This window comes from Vombatus ursinus, unplaced genomic scaffold (genome assembly GCF_900497805.2).
Source record: "Vombatus ursinus unplaced genomic scaffold, bare-nosed wombat genome assembly UNPS02014852.1, whole genome shotgun sequence".
NCBI classification, from domain to species: Eukaryota; Metazoa; Chordata; class Mammalia; order Diprotodontia; family Vombatidae; genus Vombatus; species Vombatus ursinus.
This window is the reverse complement of record NW_020954630.1, coordinates 2,348,687-2,374,422: the sequence shown is the minus strand read 5'-3', so window position 1 is coordinate 2,374,422 and position 25,736 is coordinate 2,348,687. Positions and strand designations below refer to the sequence as shown.

The window sequence follows — 25,736 nt, the reverse complement described above, 5'->3', positions numbered from 1 at the left end:
TTGAGTCTTTTTACGTATAATGGGTATCAGGGAACTCATGCTCTCCATCTGTTACATCCTTATGTCACCAAGACCTAACCCTCTGATAAAAATTAAACAGTGGGGCCTTGTGTATTCTGCTTATGCATTTCCTTGATGAAATCTTTTACCATTGCTTGAGCATAGGTCATCATTGAAAACATGCTACAACCTACATATTTCTGTTCTTTCTCTCCATTATCCTTTGATCATTCCCAACTTTGATTCTTCAGGGATTATAGTGTTACAAGATTTGCAAACATACCACATCACTGGGAGAATGTTTGTGTTGAAAAGATAAGTCTTAATCCCCAATAGATAAATAAGCGATTGAAGGAGATTAACAGGCAATTTTCTTTTTTTAAATAATATTTTATTTTTTCTAATTACATGTAAAGACAATTTTTAACATTCATTTTTTATTTACTTAAATTTTTTGTTCCAAATTTTCTCCCTCCCCTCCACCTAAGACAATAGGCAATTTGATTTAGGTTATATATGTAGGCAATTTTCAAATAAAAAAAAATGCAAGCTATCAGACATTCGTAGGAAAAAATATTCCAAGTGACCAGTAATAAGAGAAAGGCAAGTTAAAACACCTGTGAGGTTCCACACACCTAGCAGTTTGGCAGAGATGGCAGTTTGTTGGAAGGGATGTGAGAGGATAGACACAGCAATGTCCTTTTGGTGAAGCCATGAATTGTTTTAACCATTCTAAAAAATAATTTGGAACTATATCCAAAAGGTCATTAAATTTTGACCAAGCAATATTACTATTAGGCACGAACCTGAAGGTCAGTGACAGAGAAATATGCAAGAATATTTATAACAGCACTTTTTCGTTAAAGAACTGGAAAAAAAAACTAGGCATCCATCATTTGGGCTAAACAAGTTGTGATTTATGAATGAATGGAATTTTATTGCACCACAAGAAATGAGGAATATGATAGATTTAGAGAAATATGGAGAGACTTGTATGAACTGTTGCAGAATGAAGTTAACTGAGCCAGTAGACCAATTTATGAGATGGTCACAAAAATAGTGTGAGGGGGAAACAACTCTGAAAAAACCTTACAACTCTGACCAAACTGTGCAATCGTAACTGAGAGATTCCTTTTTGGAGGAGAGCCTTGAAGACTGTATTTTGATCAGATAAATCAAGGAACTTTTTTTTTTAATCAACAAACAGAAAACACACTGGGACTCTATACCCTGTGTCTTTCAGTCTGTTGCATAATTATGAAGATGAAGTCTGCTGTAAAAATTGTTTGCAAAAATTTGCCTATTCCCTTCCTTTACTTTCATTAAGGACACTTTGCAACACAGATCATTCTCATAAAGATTTTGTAAAGAGAAGAAAGTAGGTATATGGGTGAGTAATTATCATTATTCTCTCCATATCTGTTTTTTTGGGATAAATATCTGTGCATTACCTTTAGCATGGAATTCCTTGTCCGTATTCTTGGTCTGGTTCAGACATTCTTCCTGACTTCATCTTTCTGCATGTTGGTTCTAATTTTGTTTAATAACACATCAAATGTTAGCATCCAAACTTGATGATCCCTTTATCGCTGGTGATGACAAGTGATTGCTATAGAAACATTGATCAATGTGTTATATTTTACACCTACCCGTTGTCCTCCTTTCCAGTTTATCTATGAATATTCTTGGCCTGGTGTGGTTCACTTGGACCTCACATCAAGCTTTCCTTAGATTTATTTTACTCCCACTGCTTTTCATTGTTTTATATGGTGATACTACTCATAATTATCCACCATCTTTCTCTAGAGTGTTTTAAAAATGAGTTTCTATTACTAAGTGGTGTTGACCTTGACTGCCATTGTTTTCTGCTTGGCAAGGCTCTCAAGTATTTGTTTCTGGGATCATTTGGCCTCTTTATTATGGCATTTGTTTTACATCTGTCAAATCTTTGCAGGAAATGGTGACAATTAAGGTCAATATTTTTTTCCCACCATTCACTAATGTAGTAGTAGTTGTTCAGAATGTTTTATTCTCTTCTTTAGCATTTTTTTCTAATTTAATATTAATTTTGACCTCTAACAAGTTGATTGTCTGACTGTACATAAACAACTGCTTCTTATATGATTGACCATCAGTATTCAAGTATTAAGATATAGTTAACTTTTTTTTTCTTTTGCTAGTGTTTGTTGCTTGTCATGTCTACTATCTTTGAACTCTTTTTAGAAGAAAATGTTCGCAGTATATATGCATGAGCCTTGTGATTATATAAGCCTTTGGCCTCTTTAATTCCTCAAACATAAGCCATATTTTCCAGCGTTTTGTTTTGTTTTGTTTTGTTTTGTTTTTTGCCATCCTCTCAGTAAATGTTCACTTGCTTTGGAGAATCTTGTCAGGTTATTCACAGAATTTGTCTACTTCTTCAACCTTTGCAGCATATTGGGAAACATAAACTATAGGTATCTTCATGCAGGTATCTCACTTAAATGAGTCTTTAGACTATTTCTTAGAAATGTCCAATACGTAGAAAGATTGAGATAGGGATGAGATGGTGAGACTCAGCGCAACTTATATAGAATGTACAAACTTTTGGCAGGGAGAAAAAGATTTCTATAATTCACAAGTTCAGGGGGAAAAATAGTAGCTCATTAATTGCTAGGTTTGTGTAGAATGGAATGAGTGATATGAGCCCTGAAGAGGGTGAGGTCACCGTGGCTATACATCAAGTTTTTACCAAGAGTCATGCTGATAATACACTTCCCATGTGAAAAATCATATCATGCCTCACTCTGAGGGGTTGGGGTAGCCAGAGTTCTGATGGGCTTCTAACTCAGGCTGAGGTTAAGAAAAAACTGTCAACATTTAAGAGTTGGGAGGGTGGGGTCACGCTGCTAGCACGCACAGGAGAGGGGAAGGGAAGAAAGGGAGGCACGTTCTCCATAGTGATAGCCTCATAAATAGTTCTCAGGAAAGAGACATCCTAGATGTTGATGAGATGACATAGCCTTCTCACTCAGTACATCCAGTGCAGAAATGACCTTTAGAATTTTCCATGAAACACGACACGGTATTTTGCAACAAATACGTGGCAACCGAAGGGAGAGCTATAGCCAACATGCACTCACTCATGTTACCACTACTGCCTCCAACTCTGTAAGAGGGATGGTGTACCCTCTTAGATAACAGGATTGTTTTTTGGATCATGGTAGTCCTTCCAAGGATTTCTGAGGACTTTTCAGGCACTGTCACATGAATGTCCAAAAGGTTTTTTAATTAGCTGCTTACTGCTGTATCTTCCCGTCCCCAGCATTCGAATGAGACGCATGATTTCGTGGAAGGCCACCAGACTAGGAGTCAGAAGAGCTGGCTTCCCATGACAGCCGTACAACTGACTTCAATCAATCAATCGATAAATGTTTATTAAGTGCTTACTGTGGCACATAATCTTACTGAACTCAGTCATTTAGCCTGTCTCCCTCACAAGGTTATGGTGGGGATTTTAAAAGGCAGTAGATGTAAAAACACTTTGAAAACCACCTAAGTACCACAGAAGAGGTTGGTTTGAGAATCTAACTTTAGGTCTCAGAAACTCAGCGAAGTCAATGACCAATATAGTCAATAGATATGCCGAGAAGCTTGTGTATGGGTGCTATAGGAGCACATGCTCAGATCTTCTCCCTACTTTCCTACCGCCAACAGACTGAGAATCCTGTTTCTTCTTCCTGTGGCTCCTACTCAAGTCCTATCCATCTTGGCCTTATTCTTCAAGGATTTGTAGAGTTAGTCTGGTCTTGAGCACAACTGCATGCTATTCTTTGCATAGCTTCTCACCCAGCATCAGAGCATGTTGATTCCTGTACCCTCAGTAGTGGAGATGGTCTGTCCTGGGCCATGCACAGACCCTTTCCTATGGATCCCCTAATGACCTCATATAAAAAATGGTTAGCCAAGGTTAGAGGTAGACCCCAGCAGACAGTAAAGCCAGCTAGACCCTTGGAACTTGACCTCAGTTCTCTGTTTGCCATGGGAGAGATTTTAGCACTGTGGTAGCTCTTCCTGGGAAGAATTAAGAAATTGAGCTGGTTGACCATGAGTTTTAGAACTTTTAGAATAACTCGAGTCCCTCAACAGGTTGCACAATTTGCAAAATGTTGAAGCTCTATATATCATAAATTCTCTTGGTTCCCATGAACTGGTTGTTTTCCTTTTCTGCTTCTCCTGCCCCGATTCAATCAGCAAGCATTTATGAAGCACTTACCATGTTTCCAGGCTGTGTGCTAAGAAATATAAATACAAGGAATGGAACAATTCTTAGTGGCAAGGAGCTTCTGTCCTAATAGGGAATACAACAGGTACGTGTATAAGTACATACAGAATAAATGTCAAGTAATTACGTAGAAGATAGTTTGGGATAGAAGGCACTAGCATGGAGGAAATCAGGAAAGGCTTCATGTGGAAGGTGGTGCATGAGCTGAGTATGGAATGAAGAGGAGGATTCTGTGACCCAAGGTGAGGAGGGAGTGTGATTAGCTGTGTCTGTGGCACATTAGATTTTCAAATAATTGCATTTAACAAGCATTTACTAAGCACCTCCTATTTGCAAAATTCTGTGCTAGGTGCTGAGGATCCAAAGATGAATAAGACAATTACTACCCTCAAGGAGTTTATAATTTAAGGGCAGAAGGATGCAGGCAAGAAGACTACCCAGCCAACTAGATGTTTAAAGGATCCAGATATTGTATGTCATAGAAACCAAAACATCTAGTAGAAAGTAAAAGATTTGCATGACTAGCTAGGTTTCTTGTTGATGTCATGTTATTTTTTTGGTGTGACTTCATATGCAAATTGACAGGTTTCACTTGACTTGGAGTCCTACTGTAGGTATTGAGGCATTAGCTAATGCCAGAAACACCTGAGGCCTAGCTTCCAGGGAGGCTCTGTTATGGAATCTCCCATACCAGTAGGCATCCCCACCCTTGTGATTGTTAAGGCACCCCTGTAGCTGCCAGTTCCCATGGAGTGAGGGGCAGCATTGTGCTGACCCAGCATTGTAGCCAGAGGTACTCTTAGGCCCTTTCCCATAGTCTTCTAAACAAACATAAACTGGAATGTGTTTTTGCAACACAGTGAATACAGGCTCAAAGTTGGGCCAAATAATTTTGCTTTTTCTGTAATTTCATATGATAACTATGTTTTTCCAACTGTCCTGTGAGTTCACAGCCAACTTGTGGCAGAACCATACAATTATCTAAGTCTCTCATTGCTGTACCCAGCCTCTGCTTTCTGTGTGTCCTTTTTCCCCACTTTGGGAGTACCCACTTCACCTTCCCCTTCCACCAACAGAAGCCTGTTATCTTAATAATTTCTCCTTTTCTATTAAAAAATATCTTGTATCAAATATTTACATTTCCTTTTTTTTTTCAAATATTTACATTTCAACTTGAATCTTACTGTGTTTCCCCTTCTGCATTTTAAGCCTTTTTTTTCCTGTAGTTATGGGACAACCAGCTGTAACCCTTTACCCATTAAAGTAATTTCAAGCATACTAGTACAGATAGAAGAAACACGTGATAGTAGGGAGAATGTCATCCTCTTGAAATCACCATGTATGTGCACACCTACTGGCTTCTGCCAGATGAAGTTTAAATGAGCTATTAGCATAAGTTGGTGTCTTTAGGAGAAAGTCCTTCAGTGACCTGCATTGTTACAGTATTGGCCATAGCACTTATTTAAAGTCATGATTTGACCCCTCAGCATCTCCCATTCAAAATTTTCTGAAAAATACTCAGCCAGTTAATAAGCATTTATTATGTGTAGGAAGCATTCATTAAGTACGTATGTGCTAGGCACTGTGCTAAACTGTTACTCTTGCAAAGAACCTTTCTATCTCGTCTCCCCCAATTTATTAGTCACTTCAGATGTGCATGTTAACTGTCTTACCAATAGATTGTAAGCTTCTTCTGAGCAGGGATTATTTAATTTCTGTCGCTGCATTTCCAGTACTTAAATACAGTGCCTTGCATACAGTAGATGCTCAATATGTGCTTATTGATCAATTCATTAACTGATTACATAGAGGCAGAAGATAGAAGTGGAAGAAAAGAGAACCATTTTCTTCTGCATCTGATCAGTGTGGGTGACACTTATAAGTAAGATCAGGCTTCTGTCTCTGCGGTCTTTTTTACCTTCATAACAGGATAAGAACCCGGCCTTAGTCATATAATTCTTGACTTCACTTTGTAGAAGTCAGCACACACTCAATCTCCTCCCCAGAGGCCAGTCCAGCCAAGTCATTAAGTATTTACTGAGCTCTCCTTTCCATGGGCTGTAGAGCACCACTATGCCAGGCATTGGATTTATTCAGGTTGTTTTTATGCTGAGTTCAGTTCATAAGCAACTGATAAGTTCTGGCCTTGCAGCAGAGAGAAAACTGTGCTGACTTTACTTCTGCCCCTAGCTAGGATTAGAATGTTTTGGACTAGATTGAATGAGTGAATGAATGAATGAATGAAGACACAAAGGAGAAACATATGGAAGTTAGAGTATGTAAACGTTAGGTTTTTTTTTTAAATTCATGTGTATTTAAACTATTTTACTTGCTTTTAGACTAACTTTGAGTTAATAAATTTGGAGAGTATGTTATAGTTCATAGAATCCTAGAATCATAAAATGTTAATGCTAGAAAAAACCTAAAATGTCTTCTGGTTTCACCTACTTACTTAAAAATGAGCAAACAAGCCTAGAGAACTTCCTTCCTGTATAATTGATAATGCACTATCATGACATAAGATAATATGAACACTGTTAAAATACACATAAAAAAAAAGACCTTTAAGATTTTAACTTTCAGTTTGCACTTTTGAAAATTAAATTTACCAGTTTTTATTCACTGGTATACTTAATTTGGAGGTATTGTCCTGAGGGAGCAGATAAGCTTTTTTTTTTTTAATTAAAAAAAAATAAGTCTATTGCTGTTGGCATCCATTTGATGACCTAAAGGAAACCTAAGAGTAAGATCTAAAAATGCTTGAGCTACCCTATGTCAAATTTTGGTTGAGAGAAGATCTGAGCTTCAGGACTTGGCAGGTTTGGCATCTATATTGTGCTTTATGGAACTAGTTTTTTCTCCTGATGGGACTTGGAGTTTTATGAGATCCACCTGGGCATAGACTTGATCCATCCTCCCAGTTCCTCTTTACCTACCCAAGTCCTGCCTGGCTTTCATGACTATAATCATGAAAAGGGCTTGGCAGGTACCAGAGGTTTAGGAATACAAAAAGTTAAATCTAAGGTGGTCCACCATGACAGAGAGGGCCAGACAGGAGTAGTAGTGTTAAGGTAAGAAGACTCTAGAATCCAGGAAGTCAGAACAATCAGAAGCAGGGTTGGTGGTGAACTCCAATCATGAGGCTATTTGCTTACTGCTCTTTTTCATGTGACCTATTCAGTGTAGGTGGTTCTGAGAGTACAGGTATCAGTATAGCCAAAAAAAAAAGCAGAAGCCTGTAAGTAAATCCTTTGCCCAAATGACTGGGCAAATTACTTAACCACTGAATCTCAGTTACATCAGCTGTAAAATACAAGTGTGACTCTCAGGTCCCTTCCAACTCTTAGATATAAAAATAAGGTAGTTATCCACTTCTTGGTATTCCTTTCTTTTTTCCAGTTGAGAGAATATCCTTTTGGGGGGTTGAACTCATTATCATATTGCAAATTGATTTATGTGAGTTATTGAGGGGGATTTTGAGGGGAAGGATCATTATTTTCAAAGACAGTAAATCAGTCAGTGGCCCTGGCCACAAACAAGGGAACTGGGAAGAGAAAGAAGAGGAAAAACATGGAAATGAGCCGGATTGCAGTTGTACACAATGGATGGGTTATTTTTTTTTTTTTGGCCATTGGCCCTGGCTTTGCCAGAAAGTTGCCATCCATTCGTTGTTTTCATAAGCTTCTCCCTTGCCCCTTTGCTTGCAGACATGCTACAGATTAAAGTCAGACATGCCAGAGATAACTAACAATTATGCATTCATAACACATGGCATTTCAATTTTGAAGGTTTCTCCTGTGCCCAAATAATGTGCAGTCAGTAGAATCCAGCAGTTTATTTTCTTGTTTCGATGATAACTGATCTGATTTGGTCTCGCACTCAGCTCTCATGGTGATTGACAAAAAAGGTGAGAGAGAGAGAACTTTTTTTAAAAAAAGATCTAGGTCCCATTAGAATCATTACAGCAGAGACTTTTGAATTCATCCAGTCTACTCATTTTACAGATGAAGAAACTGAGGCTCAGTGAGATGACACATCTTCCAGCAAATTTTTAGAGCCAGGGCCAGAACCTTCCTGACCAAAGCGTTTTCCAGAGTAGTATAGCATATAGAGCTGAGAGCCAGTAGACCCAAGTTCAAATTCAGTCTCCCCACTGTTTCTAGCTGTGTGACCATGGGCAAGTCACTTGGTTTCTGAGCCTCAGTTCCCGCATCAGCAAAATGTAGCTAAGAGTACTTGCCACTACCTACCTACCTCACAGAGTCTGAGTGGGAGAAAGCACTTTGCAAACCTTAAAGCATTATATAAATGTGAGTCAATATTAGTATTCTGATGAAGGTTTAAAGTCAGCTTGACAAGTGGCAAAAGTATTCAGGGATTTCTTGCAAACATCCTCTTTTTTTTAAGTCAATCTTCTCTTGCCCATTATTATTATTATTATTATTATTATTATTATTATTATTATTATTGTTTGCATTTTAGTGAGGCAAGCGGGGTTAAGTGACTTGCCCAGAATCACATGTCTGAGGCCGGATTTGAACTCGGGACCTCCTGACTCCAAGGCCAGAGCTCTATCCCCTATGCCACCTAGCAGCCCCTTAAAGTCAGTCTTCTCAAAGCACATCATGTGCAGGCTAAGAAGATTTCCTAAAGTCTGGGGCACTGAGAAATTATGCATTTACAGCAGACACCAGTTCAATTCATGGGACCACCCTGTGTCCCTTCATTGCCTCCATTCCTTCATTGACTGGATGCCCAGCAACTTCCAGATCAGAAACCAGTTACTTATTTCTTACTTCATCAAGAAGCAGCCCTCCTATTCCATCCCAGGGGAGATCTAGAACGCTTGAATCAAAATAGTTATGTGATGTCATGTCATAATGGGAATGTGCTCCAGCCAGTGGGTGCCAAGAATTGTCTCCACAGGGTGGTTTCCTTTTACAGTCTTTTTAAAGAGACATCATGCCCAACTGCACATGACAGTTCTCTGCAAGAGGGCTTGGCCTGCCTTTGCCTATTTAGTCTTTACCCTCCCCTCCTTAAAAAAAAATCCTGGAGCTTATCATTGAGTTCCTGACCTTCCCTACATAAACAAATCTACTGGGTGAGATTCGGCTTGAGGTCCTGGCAGCTTTTTACCTACTTAAGGACAGGACTGGCTGCTTAAGACAGTGGCGGCTACAGCTGCTGCGGTTACTGCTCGGACAGCAGAACCAGTGGGCATTTCAAACTGTTCTTGCCCTCTGCAGACTCCAGGCAGTACAGTAAGAGCTAGACCTGGGATTGACCTGTGTAGATACCTTGGCTGCTGGCTCTGATTTGCTTCCCCACCCCCTTACTTTCTGGGGTTGGTCTAAAAGCCCCTTTTGTGGATCCTTCAGAATTTGACAGGTTGTCCCTTGAGCCGGGGAAACTTAAGGGGTGTGTGTGTGAGAGAGGGGGATCTGTTGCTTTTCCTCGCTGCTTCTCCATGTGCCCAGGGGGCTAACCCTGGGCAGCTCCAGGCTCTTGCCATTTTTTCCAGCACTGGATATGATCTCAGGCTGCCCGTGCTCTGGTGCCCAGGGCAGCTCATGAAGCGTTTTGGCAGCCTCAGGGGGAGCAAGAAACGCAAGGACCAGAACCGAAGTACAGAGAGGCGCCAGTCGGAACCCCATGGCCTTTTCGGTAGGAAACCATTCCATTCCCCAGTCCTGGATGCTGTGTGGTAGGCAACTGGAAATAAACATTGAGGTTCATGCATGTGCATAAGTCTACTAAATAACCTCTACTTACCCTATTACTCCTAGCAATCTTTATCTTAGAGGTTTTTAATTAGGGAGTCCTTAGATGAACAGTTCGGTGGAGTATCTTTCTGTCTGTGACGATCAGGGTACACTCAGTGCAGTCAAGATGAACAGTGTCTAAAATGACTTGTTTCTGAAGTGATTTCATTCCCTTTGCCCACATAATCCAGGAAGAATCTGTCAGTACTTGGTGGATACAGATTTCTAATCTTTTTTTTTTTATTTGACATTCTTTTAGAAGAAAACACCAGCTTTGGGGGGTGGGGTGGAGTTTTAATGAATAACCTGGATTTGATATGTTTTAGCTGTTGTTTTGTTTTTTTTTTAAAAGGTATATGTGTGTGAAGTGGGAAAAATATTCCATGTTTTAGGATCTCATTTGGTAACCAAATTGAGAAGGAATGAATCCTGAAGTACTGGGGGGCGAGGAGGAGGGGAGGAGGAAGACAGGAGTAAACCAGATACCAAAGCAGACCAAGGCTTAAAATCTGATCAACTAACAATATATAAATTTATAGCCCCTTGGTTTAGAGGTAGTTTTGATTTTATTTTCTATCAGTATCTGAGGAAATTGAATGAAAGAATGTAACATATTTATTTAATGTTTACCATGTGCTAAGCTTTAGAAATACAAATAAAAAAGTGTATTCCTTGCCCTCAAGGAGCTTACATTCTAATAGGGAAAGACAATCCATATGGAGGAGGAGTAGCTGGGAAATGGTGAGTGGATTCTTAGGGGATTTGATTAGCATGTCACTTCCAGAAGCGTTTGGGGTATCCATTTGATTTGAGCACGTTCTCAGTAGCAGGTCACATGGAAAAAAGATGTCTAGGATGGATACTTGTATGGGATGTGAGTGTGAGTTTATGCCCACTTACCAATTAAGACAGCTTGGCCTCAGGGTGGCAGAGTTTGTTTTTTTTTTCTTTTAAATAGTATTTTATTTTTTTCCAATTACATGTAAAGACAATTTTTAACATTCATTTTTTTAGTAAAAATTTGAGTTCCAACTTTTCTTCCTCCTCCCTAAGATGGTAAACAATTTGATAGAGGTTATATATGTGCAATCATGTAAAACATATTTCCATATTAGTCATGTTGTAAAAGAAGAAAGAGAACAAGAGAGGAAAAAAACTATGAAAAAAAGTGAAAATAGCATGCTTCGGTCTGCATTCAGACTCCATCGGTTTTTTCTCTGGATGTGGATAGCGTTTTCCATCATGAGTCTTTTGGAATTGTCTTGGATCATTGTATTGCTGAGAAGAGTTAAGTCTATCCTACCTGATCATTGCACAATGTTGCTGTTACTGTGTACAGTATGCCATGCTCCCTATCTCCTTGAGGGACTTATTTCAATTGGTTATAGAGACAGTTTGAGAGAGAAATGGTGGAACTTGGGGAGATCCACTCTTGGCTGTCTCTAGAGTTGCAAAGAATATCAGGGGGCTGGCTTCCCAGTGCAAGGCTACAAGGGCTTCAGTCCACTATTTAAAAGTTCCCACCTTTCAAAGGTCACCTCACTCTTCTCCCTCCTCCGTACCGTGTGGTAGATTTGTTGTGAGGAAAACCCTTTGTAAACCTTAAAGTCCTGGGATAGTGAAAAGAGCACTGTATCTGGAGTCAGAAGACTTGGGTTCAGATCACCTTTCTAATGTACTATCTCTATGACTTTGGGCCAATCACTTCACTTCCACACACTTCAGTTTCCTTGTCTGTAAAGGAATGGGGTAAACTCCATGGTCACTAAGGTCCTTTCCAGCTTGAGATCTAGAAATGTGAATTATTACTTATTATTATATGTTATGGGCAATCGAGAGAGTAGTCAGTATTGTATAGAGTTATTGTACAATATCTAATTATACTACATTATAATTATATACTATTATATTGTATAGAGTTATTATATGAGATCTATATGTAGATCTATTATATGAAGCTTCATAGAAAAAGTTGAACACTAGATTGGAAACTCCATGAGTGCGGGGAGTATTTCTTTTCTAACCGTCATATCTTACTAGACCCTAGCACAGTGCTCCATACATAGTAGGTAGTTAATACATCTTTGTTGAGTGAATGAACATGTGTTTCCCCTATAGAAGCAAATTTAAACTTGCTTTTTGCTTGAAAGGTACAAGATATGGGAAACTTGGTGAGACCATTTTTAGTCTTTACCATTCCATGAACTCTGATGAATAGTTGCCCTGTTAGGGAAGACCAAGAATTGGAAGCCTGTTTGTCAGGAAGTTTAAAATTGGGTTATTTCTTTGCTTACAAAGACCCCCATGTAAAAGTTATATTTACATCCTTACCATGTGTTGAAAGAACACATACTCAAAAATCAAGACTCCTGGAATCCTTCTCTGATGTCCTCAGGGGAGTCAAAGGCTCCGTAACTTGCTTGTGCAGATTTGGCTACCTCTGAAAGAGTTAAAGTCTAGAACTGGAGCTCCAGAGCTTTTGGTAGGATTTTAGCATCACCCATGATGTCATCGGTCCTCTTCAAAAATGGAGGATGGACAACAGCAGCAGCAGCATCTGAGACAGTCAGCAGGAGCCACGACTGAGAACTGAATCTGAATGCCCGCCCTCCCTCTGATAATTTAGTCATCCTGCTGATATTGGGCATATCATTGAATTTCTCTGGGTGGGTCTGATTCCTCATCTATAACATGAGGAGGGGGTTGTACTAGATAGTCTCTGAGGTTTCAGTCTATGATTACATCTCATCCAAGTCCCCTTCTTTCTTTTTTTTTCCCTCTGGAAAGTGTTTTTCATGGTAAAAAGGTGGCTATTTCCCAAGCCCTCTGTTCTCTCAGGGCTATACTCTCAGTAACTTTCCAACGTGCCCCCATGGTTAAATTTGATCTTTGTAGAAGATTTTGAAGATTTTGGTCTTTGGCCTTACTTTTCCCTTAGAACTGCCTCCAGTTGGATGAGAACATCTGTCTTTGGCCCATCACATTCATCTATTCAGCATTCTTCATCCTTTGTTTTGGCCGCATCGGGAATGGTATAAATTACCCCTCCCCCACTTTCTCTCTCGTACCTTAATCCTAGGTAGTGGGGAAAAAAAAAAAGGCAAACAACATGACGTCTTTGAATCTGTAGTATATACGGTCACCAGGCTAATGGAGGAAAAAGTGGTATGGAAAACCTTAAATAACGTAACCTCCACATGATTGGTTTTGGAAGCTTCTTATATTCGAATGTAGAGGTATTCTATCCTGGGAATTGCCAGTACTTCAAACAATGTGATTAAAATCACCTTTGAATGATCCTTCTCATTAGAAACAATCAGACTTCCCCTTCCCCCTCCTGCCCAGTTTCTCTCTTGTACCCCCTTACATGGCTGGAATGAACCAGATCACTTTCGATACAGATCCAAAACATGAGCCCAAAGCAGACCTACCTGAACTTGCTGGTCTACACCTTCCTTTAGGGTAGTAGGTAGGTAGGCAGGTCATGATTTTGATTTGTAACCCCTTTCTCTTGGTGTTATCTAGGTGAGGGTAAACCAAGATTCTGTTCATGTCAACAGAGAACTGAAGTAGTCTGTGACAAAAGTGCTATGCACTTAAAAGAAAGATTAACCAAGGATAATGTTACTAAGGTAGAGTAAATTAGAAAATAATCAAGACCAGAGGGTGGTCTTCTATCCTTAGAAACTTCTTTGTATTATTGTTTCTTTGTATTTCTGACAGTGCTTACTGCACAGTATTTTGCACTTAGTAGGCACTCAACAATTTTTGCTGAATTATTTGATGGTTAGTCTCCTGGCTACCTAATCTGTTTCCTCTGATATCCATTTGAATTTTTCTAGGTAGATATAAATGTAAAATGTCATTAATTTTTTTTTAAATTTCTGTCAAGAAAAAGGGGAAAGGTATTCTTCTTTGACCACTGCTGCTGCCAGAGATTAGCCTAGGGGCTCGGATCCAGACCTGTTGATTCCCGATCTTTGACTGTCTTTCAATCTTGGTTCTCCCTGCTCTCTGGTGGAGCTACATCAGAGTGGTGCTGCTGGCCATAGCTGCTTGATCACTGTTATAATGCTTCCTTTTTCACCTTAGTACATCTGGTCACTCAGTTTTTTAACTGCCTGTCATAGAAGTGGTATTCTTTTTTTTATTAGAAGACTTTTCAAAATAAATAAATGGTTATTTCCTTCCTTAAAAAAAAATCTTTTCAACAAGAACCTTTCACTAAGGTGCGTGCCTCCCTCTGCCCCGCCCCACTTAAAATTGCCTGTGCTTTTTAATCCAAGTAGTGATATGGATATGGCAGGAGAGAGAAGTCAATCTTTAGTACCCTTGTATCTTTCCTTTCAATTTCCCTCTGCTTGTCACGCTAGTTACTCAGAACATCCTCTCTAGGTAGTACCTTATATCTAGGTCCTATTTCCTGCTTCGCCCAGTTAGAAATAGTCTACCTTGTGCCCTTTCCCTCAGGTCCTCATTCTTAGATGAGACTTAGAGTGTTAGGAGAATAGATTTAGAACTGTAAAGGAATCTTGGAAGTCACCTAGCCTGAAGCCCGTGAAGTTGAAGTGAGATGCCTCAGTGGCAGAGCTCAGGATTCAAAGCCAAGTCTTCTAACTCCAAATGCAGCACTTTTTCCACTGTACTATACTGCTAACCGAACCTTTAATTAGCCAGAATTTTTTTCAACCTTCTACTCTCGGACAAAATAGGCAAATCACAAGGAAGTAAGTTAATAATAGTAATTAGTAACAAACCACATGGGGATGCCTTGGCTCACTACAAATTCAGTCCATCCTCCTACAACATCTGCACCAAGTCCTAAATAATCAGAGTTTGTGTTTTGAAATCAATGTGTGGAATTTATACACTTAAAGAAAAAAAGGATAGAATAGAGATTCATGGTTTTATGTACAACATTCTTTTTTGCATTCCGATGCAAATAAGGAAATATTGTTTTGTGTGTTTAAGTTCAAATTGTTTTAAAATTTTAAATTAAATAATGCATTGTTGATGGAGTAGTGAAATGATCCAACCATTTTGGAGAGCAATTTGGAACTATGCCCAAAGGGCTATAAAAATGTGCATACCCTTTGACCCAGCAATAGCACTTCTAGGGCTATATCCCAAAGAGATCACACAAATGGGAAAAGGACCCACATGTACAAAAATATTTATAGCAGCTCTTTTTGTGGTGGCAAAGAATTGGAAATTGAGAGGATGCCCATCAGTTGGGGAGTGGCTGAACAAGTTGTGGTATATGAATGTAATGAAATACTATTGTGCCATAAGAAATGATGAACAGGCTGACCAGAAAAATCTGGAAAGACTTGTATGGTCTGATGCTGAGTGAAGTGAGCAGAACCAGGAGAACGTTGTACACAATAATAGCCACGTTGTGCAATGACTAATATTGATGGACTTAGCCCTTCTCAGCAATGCAAAGATCTAAGACATCTCCAAAGGCCTCATGATGGAAAATGCTATCCACATCCAAAGAAAGAACTATGGAGTTGGAATGCAGATCAAAGCATACTATTTGCTATTTTTTTTTCTTCTGTTGTGTTTTGTTTTCTGTTTCTTGTGGTTCCTCCTATTGGTTCTAATTCTTCCTTACAACATCACTAATGTGGAGATATGTTCAATAGGAATGTATATGTATAGCCTATATCAGATTGCATGCCATCTTGGGGAGGGAGGTGGGGAGAGAGGGGGATTAAAATTTAAAACTCAAAAGCTTATGGAAGTGATTGTTGATAAATCAAAATAATTTTTTTTAAAAAATTTAAATTAAAAAAATGGGAGATCATGTTTGGAATAACAGTCCTTAGACCCTGCAAGATTCTCTGTCAGTTAAGAAAAGTTCAATTATCAAATAAACAATGAATTTCTTCTCTGTAAATGTGGGAAAATAGAAAGCAGCTTGGTGCTATATTAGATAGAGTGCTGGGCTTAAAGCCAAAAACTAAATTCAAATCCTGCTTCAGATACCACCAGCTCTGTGACCCTGGGCAAGTGACTTCACCTCTCACAGCCTCAGTTTCCTCATCTGTAAAATGAGGAGGTTGGACTTAATGGTCTCTAAGTTCTGATCCTGTGGTTCAGTCACCTATAAGGTTCCTTCCAGCACTAAATTTATTATCCTAAATGTTTATTGAGAGCTTAGTAGGTATCCAGTTCTGCAACAGTTTCTTTAAGAAGAGTAGGAAACATGGGTCCTGCCCTCAAGAAACTTATACTCTAGTTGGAAAAAACAAGAAAGACAAATGAAACAATTGAAAAACAATACCATATGGCATTAAATCAAGTCCTAAATTATGTGAGAGTGTTCTAGTTCACTCTCCCCTAGACTTTATTTATAAGTGAGGAAAGTGTAGTGGAACATAGAAAGATTTTCAGCAAGGGTTGAAACAAAATGAATTTTCTGTTCTACCCTTAGTTGATTGAAAGTTGAAATGACAAATCTCCTATTTTTCCACTTTCTGAGCATTGTTAGTCAGTATGTTGCAGTATGAATGCTAAGGATCCAGGAGTGCCTTGCTATATAGCACATAATGTCATACCTAGGAAAACCAAATGGCACAGAGTCAGTTTCCCCTCCTGCCCTTTTTACGTGTGCAAAAGTCATCAGAATGGTCTCTGCCAATCTGGTAAGAAATTCATTTTACCTGGAGTTTCTACTGTAGAGGAAACAGTAACATTGTATAAATTGCCAAATGGATTCCCCACCAAGCCCAGGGCTTTCCCTGTGATTATGCATTCTCTGACCAGTTTGCACAGTAACAGATTGTTGTTCAGTTGTTTTCAGTTGTGTCCAACTTGTTGTGATCCTGTTTGGGGATTTCTTGACAGAGATACTGGAGTGATTTGCCATTTCCTTCTCCAACTCATTTTACAGATGAGGAAACTGAGGGAAACTGGATTAAGTGACTCTCCCGAAGTCACATAGCTAGTGTCTGAAGCTGGATTTGAACCCAGGTCTTCCTGACTTCAGGCCTGGTGCTCTATCTACTGCTTGCCACCTAGGTGCCCATAGTAACAGGTAGGGTACTTTAATTGGATGGCTTTTATCTAATATGAGACTGGTGTTCTGACCCTTTTTTAAAGGATTCCCTCTGTTCAGGGACCCCTGAAAAAGAGCAGTGGTTCCCTATGGAGAATAGTACTGTTCCTTGGAGACCGTAGAAAGAACCTCTGGCCCAAAATGCCCCTAGTGAGGGCCAGCAGAGAGGCAATGAGATTTACCAACCTTCCTCTTCAGATTGCCTTTGAAAACTCAAGACCTTGTTTTAAGAGGCAGTTGGAGCTATTGAGATTAATAAGTGTGTTGAATTGAGACTGGACTGGATGACATGGAGGATACAGAAGTAGAGGGTGTCCCAAAAGTCTTAGTGCAGTTTTCAGCCTTAATAGTTTAAACTGTTGCCACTTTGAGGAAGGTCTGTAGTAGATTTGACCCCTGATTTAAAGGAGTTTCAGTTAAATTGGGGAGATGAGACTTAAATATGAAATAATTATCACAAAATGGTTCCTAATGAAGTGGTACATATTATAATAATAACCGCTTCACATAGTATGTTAAGGTTTGCAAAGACTTTTCCCATATTATCTCACTGATGCTTCACAGTAAACTGGGAAGTTGGCACTACAGGTATTATTATCCTCATTTGTCACAAGAGGAACCAGAGAGATTGAGTGACTTGTCCATGGTCACACAGGTAGTAAAATTTTGATTGAAACTCATGTCTTCCTGATTCTTAGGCCCAGCATTCTTTCCACTGTGCCAATATCAGCAAGTGTCAAAAAGATTCATTTAGAACAAGTTGTGTTCTTGGAGTTTAATACTGGGAGGAGAAAAACGTATCCTAGAGCAGTTGAGGAAGGCTTTTTGGACATAGTTTTCAAGTTGGGCTTCAGAGGACAGGCTTTCTGCTCTATCATTCTCATCATTGGGCCTTGCATAAGAAATGAGGGGGAGCAAGGACATTCCAAAAGGCCATTTGGACAGGGAGGGTGTATGAAATAGCATGAGTGAAGGTAGAGAGCAAAGACAGTCTGTGAAACGGGACCGAAAGTCCCTAGTTGAGAAGTAGAAGCAGTAGGATGGAACAGAGGAGTCTAAAAGGCAGACGTTAGAGGAAGCAAGTTGAGAAGTGCCCAGGATTACACAGCAACTAAGTTATCTTCTTGGTGTTCTCACACCCTGATGCCATATTGTCTTTTCACGGGATTGAAAGGAGAGAGTAAGTAGCCTCTAACTTTTGAAGGCTCTCTGAGTAGCCTCTGCTGAATTGTTTATGATCAGGCCAGGTCTATTCAGTAGAATCAAACTAGAAACTAGAACCCTCTTATCAGGTAGGGGTAGAACAATATAGACAGCAATCTGTCCACATCATTCTGATGTAGATTAGTTAGTGGATTGGCTAAATTGGTTTTCTACAGCTGTGTATCAAACTTAAATAGAAATGGATCCTGGGAGGCCACAGAATGACTTAGAAAACCACAAATTAACATTATCTGTGTTTGATTATATTTTTATTTATTTTGTTAAACATTTCCCAGTTATAATTCCTTTTAATCTGGTTTGTGCCATACCAAGAGAGTTTTGAAGAGTGGGAATTGGACACCTCTGGCCACACTGCCCCCATCTTCGCCCCTTGAAATTTCACTTGATCATTCCGTAACCTTCCACCCATTTTGGTCATACAGACCAGGTCTTAAAGTACTGAGAATCAAACTTTTTCTTTGAGTCCTGTCATACCTTCTTTCTCCCCCTAGCCAAAGTCTGTGGTTTGTGTTGTATACAGACACCCAAACAGTACACACCCTTAGACTTCACAAATACCCAGACATTATATTCATGTACCAATATCCCAGCCCATCCTGCCCTACTCTGCCGCCTACTTCATTGTTGACAGATGTTTGGGGGCTTTTCACAGAGTACACCCATGAGTCCTGATGGAGCAAAGAGATGTAAGGACAACAGCCTGTATCCCTTGCTCTGGGAAAGAAATGGGCACCTAAGTAAGCTAGAACTCCACTAGAAGGAGAAGTAGAGTGAAGAAATTCAGTTCAATTCCAGAAGAATTTGTTTCTCATGTGCAAGACACTGTGGTAGGTGATGGGACAACTGCCTTCAAAGAGCTTACGTTCCAGTGGGGAGATACAGCAAGGAAGTCTACAGGTATATAAATGAAAATGTGGTGAAGGGGAGAATGCTACCAGCTAGGGAAATCAGCAAAGCCTTCCCATAAAAGGTGCCTGACACAGGAGGGAAGGAAGGAAGGAAGGAATGGAGGGAAGAAGAAGGAAGGAAAGGAGGGAAAGAGAGAGGGAGAAAGATTGAAGATATGGAAAGATGGAAGGAACACAGGTTGTGCCCTGCTCTGAAAGAAAGAGAAATCAGGGAAGTGATATTATGGAGTCAGAATAGCTGGGATGACCAAGGTCATCTTCCTTTGAAAAGGGGAGAGAAAATTTGCCTGGATAGGAGCAGATTGGTAATGTAATGTTGCCTGCTGTGATTACTGCAGTTCTGAGAGCCTCAGTATGATAGCCTCCCTGGAAGGTGGGGATTTGGTCTTTCTTCAAGATCTTGTTTCTCCTCGGTTTAAGAAATATCATTTGGGGAACCTGTGACGTCCCAGTGGACTCATTTGCCTTCATCTTGGCTTCCCAAAAGACAGAATAACAAAATAGTACAACTGGAAGAATTTCAAAACCATCTATTCCAATTTCTGCCTTCCCTCCTCCCACCCCCATTTTACAGGTAATGAAACTGAAGCACCCCGAAGGAAAGAAAAAGTGATTTCTTCAGAGTCACACCTTTAGTCTTTGACAGAGCTGAGATTCATACTGAGGTCTCCCAATTTCAGTGCCCTCTCTGCTAGAGTACATTATCACTAGACTTTACTTCTCTGAAGGGAGCATTAATTAGCCCTCGCTAATTATCAATGTAAGATCATGGGAAGTTCTTTTCCCAGCTGTCAGGGTTGTCCTTTTGTAGACGTGAAAATGATGCCAACTGATGTCACCAGGGGCTCCTTATTGTTACCACTCCAGAGTATTAAATGCTATTTTTTTTTCTTTCAGGGTAGGATAAAGTGAAGCAAGGAAATCCCTTGGACTTAGGACTTAGCTCATAGGGTTGTTCTGAGAAAAGCTCTATATCAATCAAGCATTTATTAAACATCTACTATAATGTTTGATACTGTGGTAGGTACAGGATACACAAAGACAAGGAACATGCATAATATTGGGGATAATAACATACATAAATTTAAGGATATACAGAATAATTTAAAAATAAACATAACATAATTTAGAGCAGGGGAAGGCACTTAGGAAGTCAGGAAAGACTTCATATGGAAGGTGAAGCTAAGTGTTTAAGGAAATCAGTGATTTCAAGAGGCAGAAATGAGGAAAGAGTACAGATCTGAGAGTCGTCTGCATAGGGATGAGAATTAAATCCATGAGGTCACCAAGTGAAATAGTTTAGAGAGAGAAGAGGGCCCAGAACAGATCCTGGGGGCACACTCACAATTAGGAGCCATGATATGGATCATGAACCAGAAAAGGAGACTGAGGAGTGCTCTGACAGGTAGGAGGAAAGCCAAGGGAAAGCAATATCATGAAAACCTATAGAAGGCAGAGATTTCTAGGAGGAAAGACTGATCAGTGGATTCAGATGCTATGGAGAGGTCCAGGACATGAGGACAGAGAAAAGGCTATCAGATTCGGCAATTAATAGGTCATTGGAAACTTTGCGATTTCGGTTGATTGATGAGGTTAGAGACCATATTGCAAAGCACTTTATTTCAATAAATGTTAGTTACTAGTATTAATAGTAACCAATAATCATAATAACAGTCTGGTGAAAGGATATTTAAGAATACCGAACTGAGCAGAAAGATTTTGAATGTTAGAGATGATGGGAAAAAATAAGGAAAGCCACTGTTGTGACTAGTTTACCTGCTGTTCCCATAGGGTGGTAAAGATGTCAGGGTACACCTTCCCTTGGTTTATACTTCTTACTACCCTAGAAGCACCTAATTCAAAGAGAAACAGAGGTGAGTATGGAAGGGATTCTAAGAGGCAGAGATGAGGAGGGAGTATGTTTCAGGCATGGGAGACATTCAGGTCAAGGTCAGAGGCCAGAGACAGAGTACCATGTGTGAGGAACAGCATGTAGGCCTCGGAGGAATCTGGCAGAACCTGCTTACCTCCATGCCATGATAAAGGATCAAAATAGGACTGAAATGGGGAGTGTGTGTGAGATACGTGTATGTATTTTATATATTTTTATATATATATATATAATACTTTAATATTATTTGTATTGTGTATGTTATACATAAATACTATATTATATGTATATTATGTGTGTGTATATATTATAGTAGATGTAATATATAATTATGTTATATATAATATACTATAATTTTTATATATTATACCTAATATAACACATACTTGACATATATACATATATATGCTTATATGTGAGAGAGAGAGAGAGAAAGAGAGAGAGAGCAAGCAGGTACATGAATGATTGGTTGTCCTGGTTGTACTTTGTACTTAGTCTGGAAAAGAATAGTCTAAGAAGTGCAGAAGACGATGTATTCTGTCTAGCAACAAAAGACAAAACTAAGACCAACAGACAGAAGCCCAATGGAGACCAAGTCTCCTCATGATGAAAAGAACTTTCTAACAATTAGAACTCTTAAGTAGTAAAGTCACTATGACTGGAGTTATTCAAACAGGTGCCAGATGATTATCTGTCTGAAATATTACATGGAAATACCACGTCTTCTATTTATTCAGCAGATATTGAGCACCCCATCTCATGGTATCGGATCATATATCCCCAGGCCCAGGTACCTCCCTTGCCCTGTGTTCCTCCTCCCTTGTCCCTGCTCCTGTCATGCCCCTAGTATATCAAATTCAGCTTTATGGCCTCTTTAGTATAAATTAACGTACACTTTTTTAAAAGACCTATTACTTTTAGCATGCTGGCCCAAGACAGTGTGGTCAAATGGAAAGAGCACTGGCCCTCGAGTCAGAAATCCTACCTCTGACACTTAGTACCTGTGTGACCTTAGGCAAGTCCCTTGAACCTCTGAACCTCTGCTTCTTTCTAGCTGTAGCTCTGAGAGTGACTGAAGTGTAAGAAATAGTGACTCTCGAGCTCTAAACTGTTCATTTTACTAGCCCGAAAGGTGGCCTCTGACTGTTGGATGCCTCTGCTTTTCTGCATACTGTCCTAGAATACTGTGATATTGTTGTTTGTCCTTTGTTTTTGAAGGGGACCAGTGACATCATTCATGGGTGATGTCGACGTGTGTGAATTGGATTTAAGTGAGGCAGAGTTGTTCGGAGTTGTCCCAGCCTCATTCTTCCTGAGGCATCAAAGGCCGGTGGTCAGACAAAAGTCAAGACAACTGGCAATGGGCATCTTTGATACCTGACCAAGTTCTAAGCTGCTTCCGTGGCCGTTGGAACAAATTGTTCTCTTCCACTCATTCCACTGGAAAGCCTTCACATGCTTGGGGTAGACATCCCCCTAACTCCCTGAAGGGTTTTAGGCCTATCAGTTACACTCAACCTGTTTTAGCCCATCTACCAAGATGGCTTGCAGGGGTGTAGCCACTGCACATGCCACGACTTCTTGGAGCCACGTGTGAGAGTTGGGTGAAGGTGAACACCAAAGGTGGATGAGCAACCCTTAGAAAAGGCTCAGCAAGCCTTGTTAGTCCTCTTGGAACCAAGGCGTAACTGCAGTCTAAACAGATTCCTTAGGGCCTGAGGACTCAGGGAGGGCAGAGAAGCCTCCCCTCTGACCACAGATTGAGGATATTGGGGCTGGGGAGTGGGATGAGACAGGAGATCATCATGAAATTCTGTTTTTGCAAGTTTCTCTTGAAAGTCTGGCACCTAAATTTATGGTGGCCTAGTTTTAAGACCAAGATCATGGGAAGATATCGCCAGATAACGTATCATGATCCATTCATAAGATATAGATCAGAAACTGCCTTTATCTCTGAACTTCTGCCCACTCCAACAAGACCACCTTTTTGACATCTTCTGATTCAAGGGGTTCATAACCTGAGGGTCCAAGAACTTGCTTGGTTTTTTAAAAAGTATTTTGGTTTATTTTTTTTTGCTTAGGCAGTTGGGGTTAAGTGACTTGCCCAAGGTCACACAGCTAGAAAGTGTCAAGTGTTTGGTCTGAGGCCAGATTTGAATTCAGGTCCTCCTGACTTCAGGGTCAGTGCTCTATCCACTGCGCCACCTAGCTGCCCCTAAAAAGTATTTTGGTAAACAATTTCAATTTCAATATAATTGGTTTCCTTTCTTATCTTATTTGTTTTATTTTATGCATTTAAAAACATTACTCTGAGAAGATGTCCATATTCTTCACCAGGCTGGCAAAGGAATTCTGGTCATGAAAAGACAAAGAACTCCTAATCTAATTGGACTTAAATCTGTTCTCATCTGGGGGCCTCAAGTTGACCATACATTCCCTAAGACAGGCTCGTGCCTTAACAAAAAAAAGCATAGAGTTGGTCTAAAGTAGAAGGTTCCTCACTTTCAAGGTCTATTTTTCATGAGCACCTCATGTCTGATGTTCTGACTCCTTGCCTGGTTCTAGACCCATTGGCATACTTTGACCTAGTGTGTAATGCAAAAGGGGCACTGGACTTGGAGTCAGAAGGCCTCAACACCCATCACTGAGTAGCTATGCTACCTTACCAAGTCACTGAAACTCTCTTGGGGCTTAATTTCCTCACCTGTAAAATGGAAGTAATAGGCCTCAGACACTTGACACTTACTAGCTGTGTGACCCTAGGCAAATCACTTAACACCATTTCCTAACAAAAAACAAAAAAATGGAAGTAATAATATACTCCTTACCTCATAGGCTTGTTTTGAGGATCACATGTACAGAAGACATTTAATAGCTGTAAGATGTTATATAAATGCAAATTATCATTATCATGGTGGTGATGATGATTTGGCCCTTGCTGAGGCTTTCTGCATATACTATGTCCCAAGTAGCTGCAATAGAACAGCATAACATCCTAACACAAATGTCTTAGTTATTCATATGACCAACCTCTATAGATACCCACTGAGAGAGAAACTTAAATTTCCTGTCATTTCTTGAGAAAAAAAATAGGTTGGGTGCACTATCAGCAAAATGTTTCTTTTTCTTCTCTTTCTTTTTGAAATGGGCTTTTTGGCTTCAATGTCAGGAAATTCATCACTTAGTTTAAGTTAACTACCACAGTTGACTAGCCCCAGGAAGCTTTTGGCCCTGTGTATGTCTTTCTAGAATAACAGACATACCCTAGGTTGTTGTCCCCACTCCAGACAAATAGCGGTGATGCTCTGGAGGCTAAAATGTAAGCTCCCCATGAGAAGAGATTGTTTCACATTCTTTGTACTTTTATCTCCAGTGACAGGTGCTTAATAAATACTTCTTAATTGATTGAGTGCTGCTTGGATTTGCTCCTGTAGACCCCAAGAGCCAGTCTTTTCCAGCCATACTATACTGTGGTCAAGCTAAGGAAAAGCATAACCATTGGAGTTAGCTACTGGTATTTGGTTCCTCAGCCCAGCCTGGCCTCTCCCCTCTCTGAGACCCTCCCCCCCCCCAAAATCGGCAGCAGCGCTTTCTTTGAGTCATGCCAACACTTTTGCTTCATCCACAGTTTGCTCTCCCCTCTTTTGTCTTGGTCCTTTGCCAATGGTCTCTTCACTGCTTAGTGTTTGCTGCTCCTGCCGCGACGGCCAAAGACAAAAAAAAGACTGCTCTCCCTGAGATTTGTATATATCTCCATCCCCCATTCTGCCTATTCTTTCCCTTCCTTGGAATTAGGGAAGAGAGAGAGAGCCTTCTGTCTCTGTGTGATTAAGAATTACCAGCCTCTGCATTTCTCACTGAACATTTTCTTCCCACCCTTCAGAAAACCAGAGTTTTTCAGCACAGGATTTCAGAAAGACTGACCTCTAGCCATTCTGGGGGTCCCTTCCTTTGAGGCTGGTTCTTTCTCAGGGGTCCCTGTTGGATCTGCATTTATGACTTCCAGCTTCTTTCAGCCTTCTGAAGTCCCCTTTTAAAGCTTATTCTTTACCTTGACGACAGGGAGGGGGAGCCATCCACCCATCTTGGACCCCTTTTTGCAGGTTTCCTACGGTTTGGTGGGGGTCCACGGGGAAATTTCTGCTTCCCCATTTCAGAAGAGCTCTGTTTTAGGGTTTGATTGTGCTCCGCTGAGACACTCCCACCCCCACCCCCACCCCTCCATGCATTTCCCAGGGGACCTTGAATTAATCACAGGAGGGGCAAGGTTTCCCAGTGTGATCCCTCAGGGCTCAAACTCTTTGGATTTATTTACCATCAGGAGGAACTGGATCAGGACTAGGTCTGCGGCAGCCAACCGTCGCTATAGCAACTCTTCAGTTGCATCAGTCTCTCTTCTAAAAATAGATCACCTTCATCCCTGGGATAGATAATTAGGGAAAATCAAAGGATCTCTGTTTGGGGAGAAGATTGTCGAGGCGCTGACAACTTCCAAGGAGAGCTGTCTTGTGGTTTTGATTTCCCATAACACCTGACGTGCATGTAACATTTTAAAAGGTTGCAAAGTACTTGGCATTCGTTATCTCACTTGATTCCCACACCAACTCTGTAAGATTGATTT

The 25,736-nt window shown here is 40.2% G+C and overlaps 1 protein-coding gene across 7 annotated transcripts in view; it reads left to right on the top strand.

Moving 5' to 3' along the window:
* PRKAG2 (protein kinase AMP-activated non-catalytic subunit gamma 2) overlaps positions 1 to 25,736 on the top strand; it is a 452,810-nt gene that overhangs the window by 230,560 nt on the left and 196,514 nt on the right. The window contains exon 1 of one of the 7 annotated variants that reach the window (XM_027840947.1): positions 9,838 to 9,931. The exons of the other annotated variants lie outside the window; for them this stretch is intronic. Within the exon in view, the coding sequence (XP_027696748.1) occupies positions 9,838 to 9,931 (94 nt within the window). Of the gene's footprint in view, positions 1 to 9,837; positions 9,932 to 25,736 lie in introns of those variants that run through there. 7 annotated transcript variants of the gene reach the window in all.